Genomic DNA, 18,903 nt, shown 5'->3' with positions numbered 1-18,903 from the left:
ACGCCCCAAGCACAGTCCCTCCGTGCAAAGGGCTGCTGTGGGGGTACCGGGAGAACCATTCTGTGGTTGACAACCCTCCGGGCCACTCTGCAGACGGGAGGGCGTCTGCACTCGGGCTACTTAGTGTGCGAGGGACACCGTGGCCGAGTAGAGTAACGTCATTCTTGGAGGCGGCGCTGCGCTGCGGGAGACCTGCAAGGAGGCAGCAGGTCCCGTGGGATGTCGGGGTAATTGAATCAGCAGCCCTTCGGCACCGCAGAAAGCAAGGGCAGGGACACGATAAAGTGAGCCCGCAGCTCCTGCAGCAGCTCTTCTGTCCCACCTGCGGGGGAAACAGGACCCGGGAGTAGGGCCTCTCCACCTCAGCACGAGCAACATTCGGAGCTGGGTAATTCCGTGTCTCGGGAGCTCACATGGCCGCTGTAGGGTGTTTTGCAGCATCCCTGGCCTCTGAGACTAGATGCACCACACCCCTCCGGTGTGACAAACCAGTCTGCAGACAAAACTGCCCCCATTCGCTGCCCTGGATCACCTGGAGAAGTCAGGTGACACATGAGTGAGCCACTTGCCTCTGTGTACACAACAGGCAGGGATAACACAGGGCTGGGACAGGAAAGGGGGGGTAGGCTTCTTTCACGTGAAAATGCTCTGTAAGGGTCACCAACAGGCACTTCACATCTGAATGGCAAATGGCCAATCAAAGCTCGGAAAAGGTTCACCTCACTAGTAATTCAATAAATACAAATTAGAACATTGAGATCCATTTGCAAGAAGTTAAAAGATAGTAACAGAGGACTCCCAAGGGGATGGCAAAAGAGACACTCTCCTGCAGTGTATGTGAGAGTAAGAATTGGTGAAAAGTTACCAGATAAATATAAATGTGTATATGTAATTGCATATCATCAAGGCCTTATTTGTAGCAGGAGAAAATGGTAATAAGCTGGTTGTGCTCAGCAGGGGATTAATAACATTATTGTATACCCTTGAAATTGACACTATGTGGTCATTAAAGAATTATATGGGCCTGTACATAATATACAAGGATGTCCAGTATAGGACTGTTTCGTTTCTACCTAGAAAAAGTGACAAGGGAAGAGAAAAAAGACTGGGGCTTCTCTCTAGGATGTGTGATTTTAGATGACTGTTTTCATCTTCACATATTTCTAAATTATATGAAATTGTTTACCTTTCGCATGAGTTCTTTAAAAAAGTGGTAATAAAGACACCACCATGAGCTCTGCAGTTACTGCCCTTCCACCCGAGGGGCCGGCCGACCCCCACCACGCAGACCGTCTGACCCACTCCCCTGCTGGGCGCAGATCCGCCTCCCAGCACCGGGCCTCCCTGACACTCACATCCCTCGGAGGGGCAGGTGTGACCCTGTTTCACGGAGGAAGGGCCTGAGTGCCCGCGGCCAAGCCGTTAGTGAGTCCTAGTTGACGACGACAGAACGAGAACTCTCCCCTGCCTGTGAGCACACCGAATAGGTGGCCTCTCTGTACATCTACAGTTTATCTATCAATCTCCAAGAAGGAAAAAGCAAATGATGTGACCCTTCCCCAGAGTTCGTTGCAGCTACACCAACTGAGGCACAAGCCCAAGGCCCTCCAAGTCAGTTTTCGGGAGCGGCAGCCTGAAAACTGCATTCGCTGCTCTAAAATCCTACCCTCCGCGGGCCAGGAGCCGGGCTCCGGGGCCAGGCGGTCCCTGGCCCAGTGGATGCAGGCCATGCTCTCCTCTGCGCATGCTCATCTCGGCACCTTTTCCCAGTTTGCCGGTGGTTTCTTTCCCCGGGGACGTATCTCATCCTCACGGCCTCAGCAAGGAGGTCACTGAGATTCAGAATTGGCGGGGAAGCTTTGAATTACCCAATAACCTTTAGCCCCAAAGACTCAATATCTAATAATTTTTTCCTAAACCGAAGGTGTGTTTGCACCTTCTTTGATCTTTGCCTAAAATTGCAATATGTATCATGCACTTTGCTAGGTTCTGGGCATACAAAACCAAAACAAGGTCTCCAATTCCAGAAACCTCCAGTCAGGGGGACCAGAAACACACCAGGGATTGGACAGCAGGGGGGTGTCCTAGGTTGGAAGGCTGGGGACACGAGGCCAGGTCCTCGGGTGATTTCATTACATCATCTGCAGGTTGAGAGTTTCCAAAACAGTGAACACGCCCCTGATTAACTTAAGTACAAAAAACATATTCCAGGGCCAAATGAAAATGACCTTTGCATTATCAACCCAATTTGGCTATTTATGCCACCTCTCCCCTCTTTTGGCCTGGACAACTGAAATCTATACGCTCTCAGGGGGCATGCCTACGGATGAGTCAGCGTTGGAGCCAGTCAGAGCGGGTGGGACGGACAGTGGACTCGGAGCCCGAGAAGTTGTTCTTGTTTTGGTCTGTCACTAAATCTCAGCGGGGACTCTGGGAAGTCACTTCACCTCTCACTACTGCCTCATCTGGGAGGTGGAAGTACAAGCGAGCTTAATTCTTTCTCTACCACTGGCTTTCTCTACCAGGGCTGCAGACACTGTTTGTGAAAGCAATGAAAATGCAAAGCGTGCTCAGTGAATACTCAAGCACAAAGTAAAACAGCCACGTGTTAACCTCTGATGTACCTCTTTTCACGTTAAAACTGTGTCATATTGCTCCAGAGTTCAAAGAAGCTCAAAGGAGAGGGCGATACCAGTGACCACAGAAAACGAACTCAAGTCTCACACTGACATGCACATTTCTTTCACTTTACAAAGTCTGATTTAGCACCAACGAATACAGAGAACCCAAAAAGCCCACTGCTAACTGAATACATTTCCTGGGACCCAACATGTAAACACAATTGCCACAGACAGGTTACCCTCGAAGGAACTAGCTTATGGGGACAAACTGCTTCTGGAAGGTGAGTGTAAGGACTGGGAGGGAGTTCAGGGAAATGCCCACTCCATACTGCAGAAACACACTGAAAGGCAAGCATGGCCCAAAGGAAAACCTCCGCTGGAGAAAAAAATTTTTCGAAAACAGACTGTAAAACTAGTGCAGAGCGCCACGCTCAACAACTTGAACAACAAAAAAAATGAAAAAGGCCCTGCGCAGCCCTCCTGGGGTTGGTGAGGGACTCCAGGAAGGGGCCGTGCATTCATGGAACCCCTGAGCGCACAGAGTGTGCTGCTCAAGGGGCACGTCCTCACCTGAGGGCGGGACACACCCTCGGGCTGGGCCAGGGAGACTGCCTGCTGAGCCGGAGACACAGGGCACTCCGGAGTGTGGGGACCGGCAGCCTGCGCGTCCAGCGCTCAGTCACTCGTCCCCCTGAGGGTAGATGTGAAGTCTCTCACAGCTCCTCGCCAGAAATGTGCTGCTGCTGCTGCTGCTGCTTCTCCTCCTTGAATCAGAGGGAAACCGGACATCTGAACCTGTTACAGCTCCTGAGGCTGAAAGCCATAAAGGATGGCCGCTGATAGCCGGTCGCCAGATGTATCTCCTGCACACAGGGTCTCCACGACAGGGGTGCAGAGAGGCTGTTGGTGATTTTCCTGAGGCTGCCCCTGGACCGCGGCTGAGTAAACCAGTCACTTCACAGGAAATGAGGACAAAATCCTCCAGGACAGTAAGTCAGAATCTCTGCTAAAAATGATGCTCACACGAAGGCGTGTGAGTAGCCCAAACACCCCTAGGAAACAAATCTGAGGGCACTTGGTGCTGGAGTGGAACGGAACAGGGTCTTAGAGACTGTAGACAATGTTAGACGTCAGCGTCAGGTGTCCAAGGCCCGCTCCCGAGGGTGCTGCTAAAACAAAACCAGAGCACTACCTGGGGAGCATGCACGTTCTAAAAGGCCAAACATTGCTTCGGGGCGAGGGGATGATTTAAATCTCACGAGACTCAAGAACACAAGAAAACAACAACAGAAACACCCTTGAATATATTCGACAATCAAGGCAAGGCATTTTCCCATACAAAACATCATAATTTTCCCACTAATCCGAAGAAATCCAATAAATAACTTTACAGTGAGGGGCCCCGATGGGCACTGCGAGTGACCACAGGCCCCGGAGCAGCTGCGATGGTGGAAGTGCCACCCCTCCACAAGGTCGCCTGCAGTCCCGTCTGCTCCAACTGTGACCCGCTGGCGTTTCCAAGCTGCTCTGCAGGTCAGGCCCACCGGGTAAAGCCTGGGGGGGAGTGAGCCAAAGAGTGCCACCCAGGAAGTGGTCAAAGCCAAGGTTTCCACACGACGACTCCCCCTTCTCCAAGGGACCGGCGACCGCGGAGGCCTGGCTTCAGGCTGCAAGTGCTTCGGTCTCGTGCGCTCAGCCGTCTTCCGCGCCCGTCACGCCGGGAAGAGCTCGGGAGGGCTCTCCCCGTAGCAGTACTTTGCTACGGGGTCCCTATAGGTGTTCTCGTGCTGCACGCTCTGTCGGCAGAAGGGGAGAGAAGAGCTGCGTGAGGGGGGGCAGGCTTGGGCACCTTGCTCTCGGAGCCGGAGCCCAGACCGCCTCCGAAAGCCCCCCCAAGGCACGTTCTGGGGCAGAGGCGAATGCTCAGCGCAGAATGCCAAGGAAGAGCATGGAAATGGGCGTAACATCACTGCAAGACTGCTTCTTTCTATGTACACTAGTGAGTTGTTGCAACAGCCTCACTGTGGCCTGGGCAACTCAAGACGACTACTGTTTTCTCAAATTATTTGGTATCACAGTGAGATCCTGTTGGTGTTCTGCAATTGACCACGTGCTTCTGGAAAAGTCAGTGGCTGGAGCTGAGCCCTGCAGGGACGGAGAGGACACACTTGGAATCGCCTTCATAAAGTTTTATGTGCCCCTGGGTTTGGCACACAAGCCACACCCCACGCCACCAGACAAGCCTCATTTGGCTGAGAAATGGGAAGTGTGATTTAGAACAGACAATCATCCCGATGGCTAATTTCTCGGCAATTTGTTTTCATACAGGCGACTTGAGTTTTTGGCTAGTGTACAGTTCACTAATTAGCCCAAGACCAATGCTAAACATCTACGTTGTAAGTACTAATCCAATTTACAGATGTACAGCCAAAAGCTTCTCTTTCTTGGGATACTATCAAAACAACTGGCAACTGGGAAATCTCTCTTTGTAATAAAAAGACTTAAGTCAGAAAGTTTAACATCTTCACTCACAAGTGGAAGTAACTCTTGAGTTTTATCAGTTAAGGGAAGAAAGTATTTCGCCTTTTCTGGCGTTCTCAGAATGCGAGAGGATATGAATCAAATGAGTCATGTGTTCAGCCTTCCTCCACATTTCCTTTAAGGCCCATTCAAGTGGAAAGCTCTTACAACAAAACAAGCCCATCAGGAATTTCTTCATGTTTTCAAATGCTCATTATAATCCCTGAAACATTTACCCAACGAGGCTGAGTGCTCTGAGAGCAGACCAGAGACGTGGAAAGCGGCGTACAAATCAAAAGGTGGACTGCAGAAGTCTGGCCAAGGGCACGGAGCTCCCGACACTGACAAACGAGTCCGTTATCTCAGACGAAGCCAGCGCAGTCTGGGAGACACCGTGAACAGAAGCGGGGGGTGTGCCCGCATAGCAAACGTGGCTGGTGATCTCACAAAGACAGCCCCACAGTTGCCCACCACGGACTCGGAGAGCCAAGCACACAGAGTGACGGAAAGCAAGAGTTTCGGGTGCTTTCAGCAGCAGGTGCACTGTGCAGTGCCCCAAGAGCAAAGCATTTAATGACAGCATGCTAGTAAGTATTGAGAGCTTGACAACCTACACACTTCCTCATGTATTTTTAAACACCACCTGCCCCATCCCCTGAATCCTAAAATACACCATAACTCTGTCCCAGAACAAATGAATACTTACTGTCAATGAGTGGTTGCTGGAAACCCTTAGTTAAATTTCAGTCAAAGACCAAAGAACTTCTCTCAGAAACTGGACATCTGGATTCCACCCAGACGTAAAAATAATTCTAAGGTCCCACTTAAAGTGTGCATGTGCCAATCAGACAGGGAGATGCAAATTGATTGTATCTTGATTTAAGTATTTCACTTCTCTAACTTGTATAAATCTCATGTTGACATTCTAAACACTATCGTTCTACCAAAGCTTCATTTGAATCTCTTCTCCTTTATCATTCGTATCATGCACTCTATCATAACCGTCCCCCCATTATCGTAAGCCTGTTTTCTTCTGGCCCTGACCCCCACCCACCCAGCCTCCGGCTACAAACGTCAGAGCTGCTGACCTGGGACGATGTCCTGCATTTAGCCAAACACAATTCAAAGTGATCTTCGACGGCCATGAAGAGGTTCTGGAATGCCACAGCTGCCCGGCTGAGGAACCGCTCCAGGAGGAGTTGCTATGGGAACAAAAGCAAGCACCTGTAATAAATTCCAGACTCAGCAGTACAAGGTAACCTTGTCTATTTGTCCTAAACTAAGAGACCACTGAAGGGGGGAATGGGGTGGAGGCAAGAGAGAGGGAGGCAGCCAGCTCAACTGGGCCAGAGCACTGCTATTTTATTCATTAGAAATCTGATTAGCAACACAATGGCCCATTCTGCAAAAGAACCATTCAAGTAACTGGGAACCACCTCCTCCCTCGTAGACAAAGGCTACTTCACAGCTGTGATTTCTGACACCTACAAAGTTCCCTTTTCTATTTTCAGAAGAACCCAAGCTCATGGTAAAACAAAGGCAGAAAGAGCAGACGCAGACGCAGATGCAGAACTGGGCACAGCACAGCTCTCGTACCTTGCTGGGCTGTAGGCAGCAGGAGACGCAGTGCTCATAGGCGCTGCAGCAGCCGTTGGACAAGCAGCCGTCACAGCAGTGCTGCTTGGTGCTGGGGACACTGACGTCACAGCAGCCATTCACCAGCAAGTCCTTCCTCTCACAGACGTACCCTGCAAGCCAGAGACGACCCTGAGTATAAAACCAGCAGGCCCCCCAACTCCCCACCGGGGCGATCTGGCGCACTGCGTGCGAAGGACAGAGACAGAATCTGCAGTCCACAGCATCCAAAGCACCAAACAAGGAGTCAGACAGCATGTGGTGAGGACTCACTCCCCAAGTGCGGTTCTTTACAGAAAACACAAATTCCCGCATGGTAAGTTCGCTCTGCATCCTCATCTACCTAAAATAACCTGTGAGTCTGCTGCTGTGCATTTGATTTAATCGCCCTGCCAGCCACACCTGTGTTTTCCTGTTCTAACTTAGACAAACCATTTTTTCATCTATGCCTGAAGAAAAATGTCATTTTTTGAAACAAAAAATCTGAAAATAGGAAAAACAAAGACATTAATTGCAGAAAGTCAGATCCTTCTAGATTAAACATAAAACACACACACACACCCCACCACCACTTCCTTTGCAACTATCTTTCAAATGCTTTCCATTTATTTACCAGTTTGGAGGATCTTTTAAAATAGAAGTAGTCACACCTCACCTTTATAAATTGATTTAGGCTGTGTTTAAGTATACATGCCAAGTCTTCAATTACCGCTCAGCATCAGGGAAAGGGAGTCCTCTAAATCCTAATTCCCTTCACTCCTCATAAATCCCATCGAATATTTACACACACTTCCTTCAACCCAGCCAATCCATGCACAGCTTTAAAAAAGAATTGCCCTGCAAAAGTTTCTTGTTCAGAGCTGCTAAGCAGACATTTCTCTGCATCCTTGTGGGACTGGGAAAGAAAAATGTGAGAAGTGCATAAGGGACACCACTCGGGCCCTGGGAAATTCCCAGGTGCGCGCACGGGCTCACAGGTGCGTGCCCGGGCCCACAGGTGCGGAGCAGCTGTTCCTAGGTCATTCCATTCCAAATGCCCCAGCTTCTTAACCCTCAGAGAATGAGACTTGGTGAAGCCTAAGGTTGTTTTCAGAAACTACTCTGGAAAACAAAGTCTGTGCGGGAGCTGGAGGCAGTAGAACAATGGAAGAGTCTAGAAGAGCCCTCACACTCGAAAAACAGGCTCACCAGGGAGCTGGTGTGCTTTGTTCCTTTTTGCCATTCTAATGCCATCACAAATGTTTCTGACATTCTTCCTAACTATTCTTATTCATTTTCTTCATAGCGATTGTAAGTCAACAACAACAACAACAAACCCCGCCCTGGCTGGTGTGGCTCAGTTGGTTGGAGCATCCTCCTGTAAAGTGAAAGTCTGTGGGTTCGATTTCCATTCAGGGCACAAGCCTAGGCTGCAGGTTCGGCCCCCAGTCCGAGTGCTCATGAGAGGCCACTGATCAATGTTTCTCTCCCTCCCTTCCCCTCTCTAAAATCAATACACATGTCCTCGGGCAAGGATAAAACAAAAATCCAAGTTAAGCCAACATGTTTCTTGAAATTCTGCCACGAATGATAAACACACAGCAAACTTACCACTTCAGTGTCAGAAAGATGTAAAATATAATGTGACCTTAAACTCCACTTGTTAAAATTATCTTTCTGCCCTTTTCTCTTTCCTATATCCTGAGGCCTTTTTTCTCCCCAGTGCTAACTGCCAGGAGTCGTGAAACCACACATCTTTCTCATTTCTGGTGAAAGAAAGCTCACCAGGATTTCACCTTGTTCATCATAAACCGAACCACGCAAACATCACTTCCAACAAGGAATCATGTAGGATCACAACCGCAGAATGTGTTGCTGTTGACTGAGAAATTAACTTCTAACCTTTGAAAAGCCTGAAACTCTAATCGGTTGTCTTATTTAATAACATAACCCTGGCAATATTCATGGTGACATCTGCTTCTTGAAAGGCATAAATTCCTGCAAATTTTCTTTATTAAATTGCTTCTCTCTCCTGCCGTATTTATGAAGGTAAAATATTACCTATGGCTCTTGAACTTTTAATTGATTCTTGCAACTTTTTACTTAAGAAGTCTGAGAGTTTTTGTCTCACTCAAATTAATCAGAAGAAAATTACTGTTTGGCTAGCTACAAAATGACAAATCGTCATTCTGAACTTGGTATTAAATGCTCTGTTGTTGTTGAAATGTATGTTCATTCTGGTACTTCTGATCAGTTGTACAATTTACAGAGTGACAATTGCCAGATATAGTTTATATTTCTTCGGGACGGGGGCTCATCCCTGACTTCAATTTGGGATCTTCGAATCTGAAGCCTGGGAACGCACTCGTGACTGCTTCACCACACATCTGCTTGAGCTTCCACAGCTCCCTGTCCAGATCCTGCTGGCACTCTGGGCCCGTGTCAACAAACAGCTCCTCCAGACGACTGTCGCTCAGTTCTGCATCCTCCCATCTTGTCCACGGAGAGTTTCTGTGCAGGATCAAGCCCTTACTACAAGCCCCTGCTCTTACGCCCACATTCCTCCTCAAGCGGGCTGGGACTGCACACCTTGTGGCCGAGGAGACCCTGAAGAGCCTCCCAAGAATCACGGTGACTCTGTGCCTCGCACTCACAGCCCAGAGCTGCCAGAGCCGCAGCCACCGTCGCCACCACTGCCGCCGCTGTTCTACTCTGACATTAAATATTAAAGCCAAGGCACCGATTTCAGGTTTTCTCACCACGAGTGCCATACAAACAAAACAGTCTATAAGAGAAAAAAGCACTGCACTCCAAAATCAGTCCTGGTCTCACATCTTGCATGCCAATTAGCTGTGTCATCCTATATAAGTAACTTCCCTTTGCCAAACTTTATTGTTAAAAAAAAATACACGTTATTTGCAACGCTATTTGCTTTTTCCTTCACTTCCTTAACCTCTTGGTGCCTGTGTCTTCACCTACAGAGTGACAATATCTTTATAGGGATTCCAGCAGCTCCTAGACCTCGTAGGACCGTTGCAGTCAAATGAGATCTTCAAGCAGAGCTTCAGCCCAGTGCCCAGCACACAGGACAAGCTCAGGTGAGGCAGGCTGCAGGGTCGTGGGAGTCTCTCCTTGCAAGGACTGAGCCGGTCCTAAAGGTGCAAGCACTTTAGCGGCCATCTAACCCAACTCCCTCACCAGCACAGGAGTCCCCTTTCTCACTGACTAAAAGGAAGCGAGGACACTCTGGGGGAAAGCACCAAAAGAAGCAGACTAATATTCTAACTGCGAGAGTGGTACGTTTTTAATGTGTTTACAATTCACTTGAGATTACCCAGGCAGTCATCGACCAGTGCATTGTCTACGTGCCAACACTGTGTGAATACAGGTCAGGTCACCAAGGGGAAAAACTGAGCTCCCATCCTATACAGTTGACCAAGACGAGAAGACAGACCGGCGAGCTACAGAGAGTCTGGCAGGAAGTAGCCCAGGGGCTGCTGTATGATGAAGTGCTAACACCCTATACTACAGGCACAAGGAACTTCAGAATTACCAAACCAAGCTTCTCTGGTATTGAGGGGAGCCTTGAACAATGAGTTAAGTATGGAAGACAAAGAAGGTGTGAGAAATTTGGACAGGAGCAAGAAGGGCACGGGCACTGTATAAACCCCTCCTTAAAAACCCTACGAGTGGCCACAGCGGAGCACCTCACTGCCTGCAGGAGGAGAAGGAAGCCAGCCGACCTAGCTCGTCCGTGATGAGGAGCTTCCCTTGAATGGAGTTCCGGCACTGGTTGCTGGGCCGGCTGCTGTTGCCCAGGTTAAACTGCACCTTCCACAGAATGGGCTGATCGTGGTCTTGCACCTGGAGGAGGTTCCGATCTCTCACTGCCCTCTCCTCCTACAAAGAGACCGTAAATGAGAAGGTTAAGGTGTTGTTTCTTGCACTTTCACCAATTTTTCCATATAAACTACAACAGGACAGACGCAATTTTTAAAAGCTCACACAACGGGCATCTGCACTCCCCTGGTATGTGAGAAATCTGGGCCTAAGTCAGGAAATCAAATACAGGAACATAGGAAAAGGTAACAAATTCGGGCTGCGCTTCACAGCTGCAGTACTTACACGAATGCCCCTGGGTGACGTGCACAGTATTCATGTGCACAGGAGGGTCAGTTTTGTGAAAAAATTGGGAGGAAAAAAGTTTTAACATTTTTCTTTCTAGTGACAAATCATTTAAAATAGATTTTTATATTAAAACAAATATATCGTGGAATAGACTGTATAACAGAAGGAACTTCGAAGGAATTTCACAACTCTCAGTTCAAACAATACCCAGACACGTCCAGAGCACAAGGTCACTTTCACCTGCAGTTGTGAGTACTCAGTGGTACGTTTACGGGACTGCTGAACCCAGGGGTTGTCTGGGGGCAAGAAGCGGCATGTCCGTTTGTAAATTTCTTCTATGAAAAAGTACTGAGTCTACTACTCCTTACCACACACCTCTCTTTACAAAAGACATCCTTGCCAGCCAGCCCTTTACCTAGACACACAAAGTGAAGAGCTGCTCTAGGAGGAAGAGTTCAGACCTTTTCCGCTAGCCTTCCAGCTGTGGCTGAGCTTTCGAAACTGCCTTCCTGTACTGCGCCGTTAAAGAAACCCAGAGGAAGGTGGGGCAGTGCCCGAGACAAGCAAGCACGAGACACAGAGGCACCTTCTGAATTCTTACCGGAGACCCCCTCCTGAGGGCTTTTTATATACTTTAAGCACTCCACCATTTTTAATGGAGTTCTGTGGCTTTCGCCATTTGAGAATGTGATTAACCAACCAATGTTACCGCAATTTATTTAAAATAATCGTTAAGTGTCACTAAGCAAACAGAACTAACTTTGAAAAAGTGATGGCAAAGGTAGTTTACTTGCAAACAATCAAAAGAATCTTTATAGTTACCAAGATTTATTTAGGAAAGCAATCTGGGAAGAGTTATTAATATTTAACATATATCCACATATATTTTGGCCCCGCAAACACATTCCTGATGCCTCTCCTATGGAAAGTACCAAAGTATAAGGATGCACCAGGATGTTTACACGGTACTGCTTACGTTGTAGAAAAAAACCAGAAGCCCAGCAACAGAGAAATGGGTGAAAGAACACTGGCCCACCTGCGGCTGTCAGAAAACCTGGGTATGACACACGTGTTATATCTACAGCAGTAGTTCTTAAACCTGACTTCCACACCGGATTATGGAGGGACCTTAAAATAACTTCTCAGTCCTGAGACCAACTCCAGACTGAGTAAAAATCTCCGTGGATGGGACCTGGAAATCAGCATTTTAAAAAGCAGTGAGTTGACGGAAAACACAGACAGGGCTGGACGTGCATGGCATATCACTAAGTGAAAAAAGCAAGTTGCAAAATAATGTGCATATTTGTCACAACTGTGTTCTAATATACACATACAGATTTGTTAGTGCTCCAAGATATAAGTATGGAAGGGTACACTAGAGACTAGTAACATGGAAGGGGCATTTATGAACAGCTTTTATCATCTTTGGAATATTTTAATTTTTGATTTGAAAACACGATTATCATTAATAATTGGAAGCACTAAGTAAGGGATCTACAAGAACGCTGTACTGTCCTTGAATCTCTTCCGTAAATTTGTAATTATTCCAAAATAAGAAGTTTACTTTTTAAAAAACATAATTACCAACATTAAAGACAAGAATTGCCCACAATGTCAACACTTAAAGCTGTGTCTACTTCTGCATACCAACTCCCAGGCTTTGACGGTGGCATCCATACTCACAGATGAAGATGCTCTGCACCTGGCACTCCCCCACACTAGTTAGATGGTGAGCCAATCGAGCACCGACCTCATCTCGAGAATCACATTTTTAAGGCTATCTAATCATCCATCAGGTTGACGGGCCCTAATTTAGTAAACACATCCTTTACAGACAGCCATTTAGCCCATTCCAGATTTTTATCACAGATAACACTGCAATAAAAATGCAGTTTTTGTTTATTCTCTTAAATAATTTGTACTAATTATTATTATTATAAGTAGTCAATGCCAAACGGTGCCAAATAACTTCCCCAAATTTATATACACCATTTGAAATATCACCAGCATTTACATAACAATGTTTACAATTCTACCACCGCCACACAAAGACTGGATTTTATTCTTTACTTCACCAAGTGTAAAGCAATCCTTCAAGGTGGCTTTCATTTCTGTTCCGCCCCACCCCTTTGTTTCTTTTAAAGGAAAGAACTGGCATCGGCAGGAACTGGATGGGCCATACAAAAACAACATCTGTATTCCTCCGCTGGTGCAAGAAGAGGAGCTAAGTGCAGAAGCCTTGGGAATACGGGGCATATCTCTTAGGTGCAGACTGCTTAACTACCTGTAAATTCATACTCCTCCGCTCTGCTGGGACCCATCAGTTAACTGCATAATCAAGCTATGTGCAAACTCAACTGAGCGTCAAATGCTACCCTAGATAAATTAACAGCCATAAAGACTGTTAAGAGGCTGGTCAAAGTACAGTACACTGGATCTTACAAGGTTAAAAGTGCTCTTAACATTACTCTCAAACTATCCTGTTAATCTTCCAGGGGAAAAGAAAAAAAGAGTTCATGGACACGTGCATCCCAGAAGGACCTCTTCCACATAACGACAATCCTGGTAAACAGGAAGGCAATTCTCCCAGCTCTTGAAACTGTTTTCAAACATGAATATTCAAGACCTTGCCATAAGGATTGGGTAAGAGCCATATAATCAAAAAAGACTGTACAAGAGATTGTGTAAGATGGCAAATGTAATGCATTAGTACACGTTCAGCTGTGTGAAAGGTCAGTCTCGCAAAGGGTGTGGTGAAGGAGCACTGAAGGGCTCCTTTACTGGACAGGACCAGTGGTTTTAAACCCTCCCCAAACTGTTCCACCTACCCTACTAGGTTGTCTCAATTTTCAGCTTTTATCTATCTATTTTTTTTTCATTCAAGATTCATTCAAAGGTATCAAGACCTTACAACACCTTCAGGAAATAGAGACAAAGGTAGCCAGGTTCTCTATTCTCAAAGAGCCTTCAGAGCAGTTGATAAAGAGGTATCAGAAGTCAGTGCAATCAGCCACGACACATGTCCACAGGAGCTGCAATGGGGCACCAAGAAAAGAGCGGGAACAAAAAGGAACACACACACACACACACACACACACACACACACACGAACTTTCTCCATAAGCTGTAAGGAGCTACGGAAATGTTTTTAGTACTGATGTGTGTTACTGCAATGGGGTACCAAGAAAAGAGCGGAAACAAAAAGGAACACACACACACACGCACGTACACGCACACACACGAACTTTCTCCATAAGCTGTAAGGAGCTACGGAAATGTTTTTAGTACTGATGTGTGTTACTGACCTCTGATTTTAAAGGAGGTATATTAGTTAACTGTCCTATTTTTCAGGGGTTGTAAGAATCAAATGAAATAAATGTCCCAGCTAAGTACCAAAACACTTAAACAGAAAGCACTGTCATTAAAAGATCTGCTTATGATTCAGAAAAAACAAAAACAAAAACAAAAACAGATAAAGGCCAGAAGTTATCCCAAATGCCTAATGTTTGAGGAATTGTTAAATGTAAACAGATCATGGAAATTTTTAATTATTAAAAAAACCTGTACTTATAAAACACTTTAAAAGATAAAGATAATGCATACATATTAAATGAACAAAGAGTATACTCCAGTTATATTTTTAAAATGTGAAAAATGAAGGAAGAAAATATGCCCAGATGTCATCACTGAACCCCTCTGGCTGGTGAGACTACAGGTGACCTTCCTCCCCTGCTCCGTGCAGTGCTGTATGAACCTTCTGGAAAATACATGCACGCCGGTGATCAGCGAAAAGCAAACACCAGACTAGCAACTCTTATGATTTACTCTACTTCACCTTGGACAGTATCTAAATTGGCATCGATTTACATGGTTAATTACTTTAAAGCTGAAGACGCGAATAGATTTTCAAGGAGCTATGCAAACAGCCCGAGCTGTTCAGGGGCTGCACCACCTCACCAGTCTGAGACCACTCACAAACACGAGGGGCCTCTAAGGGCCCTCCTGACTCCACGGCTGGGGTTTCTGCAGTCTCAGCTCACACGCCCCACACTGAGCTCAGTCCACCTTGCCGCTTTACCACGGCATCCTGTTTTGTTTCCTTTATATTGCACATCACTATCTGAAATAACGGCCCTTTTGCCGTTCCTGCCCCCCACCCCACCCCCAGCGGAACAGAGGCTCTTGGAGAGGACTGCCTCTCACTGCGTCTTCACCGTCCAGCCCACGGTGCCTTGCACGGGTGCTGTTCGCTGAACATTCGTTAAGTAAATGTTCCAAGTCACCTGGCACCACGCACCATTCCCAATCCTCTCCCCCAATGGCATCCCCACCATTATCACTAATTTCTCCTACACTCCCCTCTCTACAATTTAAACTATCCCCCAAAGCATTAATTAACATGAAAACAACCAAAAACAAAAAAAGAGAGGAATTCAAAGCAGTAGAGGATAATCAACTATTCTCCAGGCAAAAAGCACCACCTCTGCTCCAGGAGCTCATGGTCTCCCTGAAGCAGAGCTCAGGATCATACAGAGCTCTGAAGTTTTCCATGGCCTCTTCTCAAGGAACCCTAACCCCCGCCCCACCCCCACCCGTATCACCATCTCCACTGTACAGGTGATGAACCTGAGGCTGGGCAAAATAAAGCAAACAGCCTCAAGTCACCAGGCGCAGGAGCAGACAGCACAGCCGGGACAGCACGCTCAAATGCACGGGGGAGCACACCAGCCAAGTTTCGGGTTCCAGGGATCTTTTCATACTCTTAAGAAGAGCACCCCCATACCGAGGACCCCCAATATGTGGGTTTACAGGGTTATGGCTGTTGATATTTATCATATTGAAAATTAAAACAAGTTCTTAAAATACACGTTTTCACCACATTACTTATCCATCTAACAATGAACCCATTTACACGTCAACTGTTCTTTTCTTCTGGGTGTGAAAAAAATATTTTTCAAAACTAACGACAAAATTGATAAGAGAAGATGTTTTTACATTTCTGCAAATCTTTTCAATGTCTGGCTTAACGGGAGACGGCTGGATCCTCCAGCCTCCCTCTGCACTCCACCTGCCGCAGTGTGGCCTTTGGGCTGCAGCACACGAAGCAACCCGCCTCAACCCACCTCACACGGACTTGTGGTTAGAAGTGGGAGGGGCATTTCAACGGCTTTCCCAGGTCATTCTGTGCCGCCTTCTTTCAAACGGGCACAGCTTCTGAAACGCTCACTGCGTGCGGTGCAGCCGCTTTAGAAAACAGTCTGGCCGTTCCTCACAAAGTAAAACAAAAGTCACCCCAGAAGCTATCAATTCCAGGCCCAGGGCCAAACCCCCAAAATGAAAACCTGCTCCCAACACCATTTTGCCTAGCAACGTCCAGAATACCACCATTCATAGTGGCCAGAAGGTGGAAGCAACCCGAGTGCCCACCAACCAATGAACAGAAAAACAAACGTGGTCGGTGCACACAACAGGGTGTTACTTGGATACAGAAACGAACTAGCAGCACAGACTCCGACGACATCTACGGGAAAGAAGCCAGATACAGGAGGCCACGCACGGCAAGATCCCATTCATGTGAAATGTCCAGAACAGGCAAGTCCACACAGACAGAAAGTTGACCAGTGGCAGCCAGGGGCTGACTGGCAGGGATGCAAAGTCACAGCTCAAGCGTTTCTTACTCTCACTGTTTGTTAGACGGGGGTTGGTTGGAATCAGACCCAGAGAAATCTGCAGAACAAAAATTTTACCAACAGTTTTAAGGAAAATCACAATCACTGCCCCCCACCCCCCAGAGAAGCCAACTGTCATAAACCACAGGTTTAAAAAAAAAAACACGTCAATTTAAAATAATCTACAAGGTGCACTGCAGCACTTACAAGGAGACTGCAGAGGAGACAGCATCTGCCCCGAGACATGAAAAACGAGCAGGAATGGGCCCGACTGAGGAGAAACGTCATCCCAATGAAAAAGACCCACGTGTCTGTTCCAGTACTCGAGTGCCCACGAGGCGCCTGGCAGAGTCTAGGGGCTGGGATTCTGTGAACAAACCAAGGTTCTGTGCTCGAGAAAATTACACTGTGGAAGGGACAGTGCACGGAGACACATAAACAAGTAAACGAACAAGGAATGTCCAGTGTCTACCCCAAAGAAAACGAAGCAGGTCCATGGGCAAGGGGAAGCAGTTTACACTGAGTCACAGGCGGGGGGGGTGCCGAGGCAGTCACAGGTCCTGACCTGAGGCGACAGGAAAGATTCCCCATGACGCTGGGACGGAGTCTGGAGTGAGCCTGCACTAGGGACCCACGGACTCACACACAGGGCAGTGTCCGCCTGCCTGACTCTCCCCCTCCTGCTGGGCAGAGGACCGACTCGGGACAGGAAGGGAAGCAGAGACCCCTGGCGGCCGTGGCAGCGGTCCAGGCAGGAGGTGCAGGTACCCTGACTTAAGGTGGCAGCAGTGACAGTTAGGAGATAGGATCAGACTCAGGACACGGGTTCTGGAGGCAGAAGATAACAGAATCTGGGGTCTTCTGGACAGGCCTAGGCTGGAGTTAGGAACTGGGAGGCCGGGAGCGCACAGCTGATATTTAAACAATGATGCCAGAGATCACCTGCAGCAGGTAGGGAGCAACGGGGAGTGTGGCTCTCTCCCAACACTCAGCGGTCTGTCGGGCAGAGACGGGACGACACGTGACCATGAGAAGTTGTCTGTGAGGTGGCAGGAAACACTCAAGTTGACACAAATGTCACCCGCACATCCCAGTCAATAAAGAGACGCTTCCAACGCCAAGCCTCTGTCTGCCTGTGGTGGGGGTGGGATCCGGTTCCCCGGCTCCCCTGCCAACCCGCTAAAACGAGGGTGACCACCGAGTACATTTATTTTCTATTCATTGATGTCTTTTATTTATGAACTGGACCCGTGAGAGCGAAAGGGGGCTTTTAAGAACTATAACATCCTGGGGTATGTTCATCCCCTCCATAAACCCTGAGATTCAAGGGGGACTTCAAAACTTGACTGCTTTGGGTAACATTTCCCACCAAAGCGCCCTGTCTCTTCTCCCCCAGATTCTCGCATGGAATGAACTCGAAAGGGGTGAGGAGGTGCACAGAGCACCCCCACCGCAGTCTCGCCCAGACAGGGCGCCCCGCGGGCCCTGCGGAGTCTCCCACGTGGGCCACGAGCCCCCGAATTAAACGAAACGCAGAGTCGCAGCTCTGCTTACTGAGTGTGGCCCAGCCCACTCCGCCTCTCCGCTCGCGGTCTCCCGGTGCCATCCGGGGCCACCACCCGCCAGGGCTGCTGCGAAGATGCGGTGAGAAACGCACCCCGGCGCGGCAGAGAGAAAGCAGGCGGAGGCTGTAAGGGTAATAACCGCCAGCGGAAGGGCCCACAGCCCCGGGTTCGAGTCCCGGCCGCTGTCTTAGCAGCGCCTTCTCACCCAGGGCACCCACGATCGAGCAGGTCCCTCCGCCCGCCCTCGGTCCCGGGACAGGAATGCCCACCTGCCCGGGCACAGGGGCACGGCAGCCGCAGAGGCAGCCCCCCGGCCCGGGGAGGAAGCCGGGCGGCCGGGAGAGCTGCCTGCGGCGCCCGGAGCAAACGCGGGAGGGCGACCGGCCACTGACCTGCTTGAAGGTGCTGGTGAGGAAGTAGACGAGCGAGAGCCCGAAGACTAGGGCGAGCACCCACCTCTTCCTCAGGAGCCGGCGCCACACCAGGGCCGCGAGGTTCACCATACCGGCGCGGACGCGGGGCGCGGCGGCCGGGGCGCGGAACGCGGGAGGCCCGGGGCCCGGGCGGCATGGCCCCTACGCGGCCCGCAGCCCCATCCCTCACGCCGGGAGCCGGCCCAGCGCCCTCAGCCCAACCAGCTCTGGACCGCCAGCCTGCGCCGCCCCATGTGACCACGCTTCCACCACCCCCATTTGCGTCACCAGGCCGTCTCTCTCAGCCTCGTTGCCATTGGTCCCTTCGAAGAAGCGGCTTCCTATTGGCTGAATCCTGGGAAGGGGCGGGCAA

At 48.7% G+C, this 18,903-nt stretch overlaps 1 protein-coding gene across 3 annotated transcripts; it reads right to left on the bottom strand.

Moving 5' to 3' along the window:
* Positions 1 to 3,906: 3,906 nt before the first annotated feature.
* On the bottom strand, positions 3,907 to 18,792 carry SPRING1 (SREBF pathway regulator in golgi 1). 3 transcript variants are annotated; one of them, XM_045843301.1, is made up of 5 exons: positions 18,574 to 18,792; positions 10,499 to 10,655; positions 6,738 to 6,889; positions 6,230 to 6,343; positions 3,907 to 4,417 (listed from the first exon to the last, which is right to left on the bottom strand). In XM_045843301.1, exons 1-5 carry the CDS (start codon positions 18,685 to 18,687, stop codon positions 4,334 to 4,336), a joined length of 621 nt encoding a protein of 206 aa, XP_045699257.1. In that variant the 5' UTR covers positions 18,688 to 18,792; the 3' UTR covers positions 3,907 to 4,333. The 3 variants fall into 3 exon arrangements, with proteins under 3 accessions (XP_045699257.1, XP_045699266.1, XP_045699276.1); XM_045843310.1 differs by having other exon boundaries at positions 18,510 to 18,757; XM_045843320.1 differs by lacking the exon at positions 10,499 to 10,655 and having other exon boundaries at positions 18,510 to 18,792.
* Between the last annotated feature and the right edge of the window lie 111 nt (positions 18,793 to 18,903).

The sequence above is a fragment of the Phyllostomus hastatus genome, unplaced genomic scaffold (assembly GCF_019186645.2).
Source record: "Phyllostomus hastatus isolate PE091 unplaced genomic scaffold, TTU_PhHast_1.1 phas_contig_1162, whole genome shotgun sequence".
Lineage (NCBI taxonomy): Eukaryota > Metazoa > Chordata > Mammalia > Chiroptera > Phyllostomidae > Phyllostomus > Phyllostomus hastatus.
Note: the sequence above shows the minus strand (reverse complement) of the source record. Positions and strands in the feature narration are given on the sequence as shown.